The 3,375-nt window shown below is 45.4% G+C and overlaps 1 protein-coding gene across 1 annotated transcript; it reads left to right on the top strand.

Annotated features, from left to right (window-relative positions):
• The first annotated feature begins 390 nt into the window (after positions 1-390).
• Positions 391-3,121, top strand: LOC143000116 (protease-associated domain-containing protein 1-like). Its single transcript, XM_076149314.1, has 5 exons — positions 391-608; positions 1,623-1,723; positions 1,831-1,940; positions 2,028-2,195; positions 2,293-3,121. The coding sequence occupies exons 1-5, from the start codon at positions 533-535 to the stop codon at positions 2,411-2,413; spliced, it is 576 nt and encodes a 191-aa protein (XP_076005429.1). The 5' UTR covers positions 391-532; the 3' UTR covers positions 2,414-3,121.
• The last annotated feature ends 254 nt before the right edge of the window (positions 3,122-3,375 follow it).

Genomic DNA, 3,375 nt, shown 5'->3' with positions numbered 1-3,375 from the left:
ACTGTAATGTGTGTCCCAATACGACACAACAGACACGTTACTGTGAGTCCAAACAAACAAACAAACAGGCAGAATCAAAGTGAGAGAGGAAACAGATCACAAGGATAAATAATAATACATACAATACTACTACTACTAATAACAAATAATACACAAAATCTATTTATATCAATTTACACATCAATATACAAAGACAAGATTACGTCATCAAGGTTTTCCTGTGTGATAAATCTGTCGAATGAATTTCTGAATTCGAAGACAGAGAATTTTTTGTTTTGTCGCGATAAACATTTAAATCGACGTGATCGCGCGTTCAGATGTAAACATTCGCTGCCGGTGAAACGGGGGGAAACGCAGACAACACATTTCCTCTACGCATGCGCAGGGACACAGAGCGGAAGTGAGTTCTAACCTGCAGTCCGGACTCTAACAGCTGTCCGCGCTGACTCCGGCGGTCCCACATGGACGCAATCCCGCTTCCGGACGCGAATCCGCACCCGAGTTTGACCTGAGCGCTGCAGATGATCGCGACATGGCCGCGGCCGCTCCGCTAGCAGCCTGGATCTTATTCCTCTGGAGTCTTTCCCTGCATTTCAGTCGCATGTCAGGTGAGACAAAGAAGAGAGGAGCTCGATTCACCTGCTCGGCCACTCTTGGGGGGGCGGGGGAAGGGGACGGAGGGGGCATGTGTGTGTTTATTCTACTGAGAATTCTCGTCATGCTTTCTCACTTTGGAGAGATTCACTCGCCACATTCCTGTGGATCCACACGCCACATAGTCCAGCGCCGCCTTGTGACTGAGGATGACGCAATGTGACCAGATAGCCTTCACTGGAGCTGAGCCCTGATTCCATGCAGGGACCCTCTGACCCCCATGACCCCTGTGCAATGACTGTAGACCATGGAAGTCTATCATATTACGTATAAATACTAATAAGGAGACAAAGTTAATATTTTGCATATCAGTGTCAGTCGTGTGTGTTTAATATTGGAACATTGATGTTTGACTGATGGGTCTGAATTCTCTATTCAAACTGACTCACTGTCTATTGAATTGATGAATCCCTGAGAGAGAGAGAGAGAGAGAGAGAGAGAGAGAGAGAGAGAGAGAGAGAGAGAGAGAGAGAGAGAGAGAGAGAGAGAGAGAGAGAGAGAGAGAGAGAGAGAGAGAGAGAGAGAGAGAGAGAGAGAGAGAGAGAGAGAGAGAGAGAGAGAGGGGAACTAAAACTACAACTTCTCCATTCCAACTAATAAAAATGTAATATTTCATCCAAACTTGACCAGGTTGATGTGATGAGTTGATTGATGGATCACTGTTGTTCTCTAGCAGTGCAGAAGGAGACGGTGAGGTCATGTAAACAAAACACAAACTGAGAAACTAAGTTCACTAAGGAGGAATCAGAGCTTGAGTTTGTGTGACTGCAGCTTATTTTAGCTTAGCGCTGGCTCAGGTCCTGGAGTCATAGGTCATGGGGTCGTAGGTCCGCTTTACATTTGCAAGTGACACAGAGACAAATCAATATTTTGGGCCTTTTTAATTGATTACTTTGAAAGATAAAGTAGCAGTATCATTTAGTGACATCCCTCAACACATCACTGTTTCCCACCGTTCCCCCTCTCAGGGGTTGGGGTCAACGAGCTGCTGTATTTCCGGATCATCAGTCCAGAGGAGATCGGTTACATATTCAGCGCAGCACCTGCCAAAGACTTTGGAGGAGCTTTTGTGAGTACGACGCCTTCTAGCTGTCACTCTCAAATGTCACATACACACTTTTCCCACTTTTACTAACACCCCTGTATAACTTCTCCACCCCCCCCATTGGTTTCCAGACTTCATCCTATGATGAGATCTTCCTGGTACCAGCAGACCCGGCAGATGGCTGCTCAGAACTGAGGGACAAAGAAATCCTCCAGGGCCAAGTGATCCTGGTGGAGAGAGGGTAAACAGGTTTCTGTGCACATGCACACTTACTCAGAGGGTTTTACACGCACATTAATACTGTGCCATGTTTGTTTCTGTCCTCCAGCGGCTGCTCTTTTGTACAAAAGGCCCGACATGTGGAAGAAGCAGGGGGCAAAGCCGTCTTGATTGCTGATAATGCGGTGGATAACGACAGTCAGTACCTGGATATGATCACTGATGGCAGCACCGCCAAACCAAGCATACCTGCACTGTTCCTGCTGGGACGTGATGGGTAAGAGAGAGAGACACACACACATTCAGTCCTGCTTTACTTTATACCAGCTGAGCCATAATCATATTCATTTCTGCGTATTGGTTGTGTGTTCTAGGTTGATGATTCGACGTTCCCTCCAGAGACAAGAGCTGCCGTGGGCAGTCATTTCCATCCCTGTCAACGTTTCCTCTTTGGCGTCGTTCCCTCTCAAGCAGCCGCCCTGGACGCTGTGGTAGAGACGACATGCACATCAACCACTTCCTCACCCCGTACACACGATTTCAGCTGCATTCATCCTGAGGACAGGGAATAAACAGGTTGACTCATAGGGAAATTGATAGGTGGCAGTCAAACTCATGCGTGCAAATGGTTCTGGCTGATAAACACACACACACACACACACACAGTCATTATACACTGATTTGAATGTGCTTGTACCACATGGTAAGCTGTCAGCTTCTCTTGTCGCGTCACTGACAGACAACTTCTTGTTCACTTGTTCTCAATTTAGCTCACGTTAGTTTCAATGTGATATTTTGGATTTTGACATGTATGGTTTGTGTGTCGTAATCGCTCGGCTCCTTCCCTGTCAGGAGAGCGTGCGCCTCCTGCAGTGCGCAAAACTAAGAAGGTGTTGACGGATGCACAACAACAACAACAACACACTTTGTAAGAGCTTTCATGTGTCTAGACTGTTAAGATAAAGAACCAGTATGTGTTTAACATTCTGAACTATCACTTTAATCATTATAGTTCATCTGTTAGTGAAGCAGATTCTGGGAGGTTGTATGCAGATGTGCTGCTTGTCACAGCTGTGTGTTGAAACAGAGTGTGTGGCTCCAAACAGCACCGCACTGTAAACACATCCCTGCTTATGTGCATGAAGCTGGATGAGCCGACGCCCTGGACAGAAATGTGACAACACATGAATATTAAAAGGATATTTTTTGCATAAAAGACGGCATGTTTTTTGTAGATGCTTGATTACTTAAAATATTAAAATAAGGGGAGATGAAGAAGAAGAAGAGTTTGTGACTGACTGGTGCATCATGGGAGATTTTGAGTGGTTTGCATTCAACAATAGAATAAAATGTTGACTCAGTGTTTGTAACTAAGACTCATTTTCTAAATGAACTTCATTATAAAAATGCACTTGACACACAGCGGCATATCGGTCAAACTGAGCGAAAAGAAACGT

Source organism: Genypterus blacodes, unplaced genomic scaffold (assembly GCF_046128005.1).
Source record: "Genypterus blacodes isolate CSIRO-AG114 ecotype Tasmania unplaced genomic scaffold, CSIRO-AGI_Gbla_v1 ptg000045l_1, whole genome shotgun sequence".
Lineage (NCBI taxonomy): Eukaryota > Metazoa > Chordata > Actinopteri > Ophidiiformes > Ophidiidae > Genypterus > Genypterus blacodes.
Note: the sequence above shows the minus strand (reverse complement) of the source record. Positions and strands in the feature narration are given on the sequence as shown.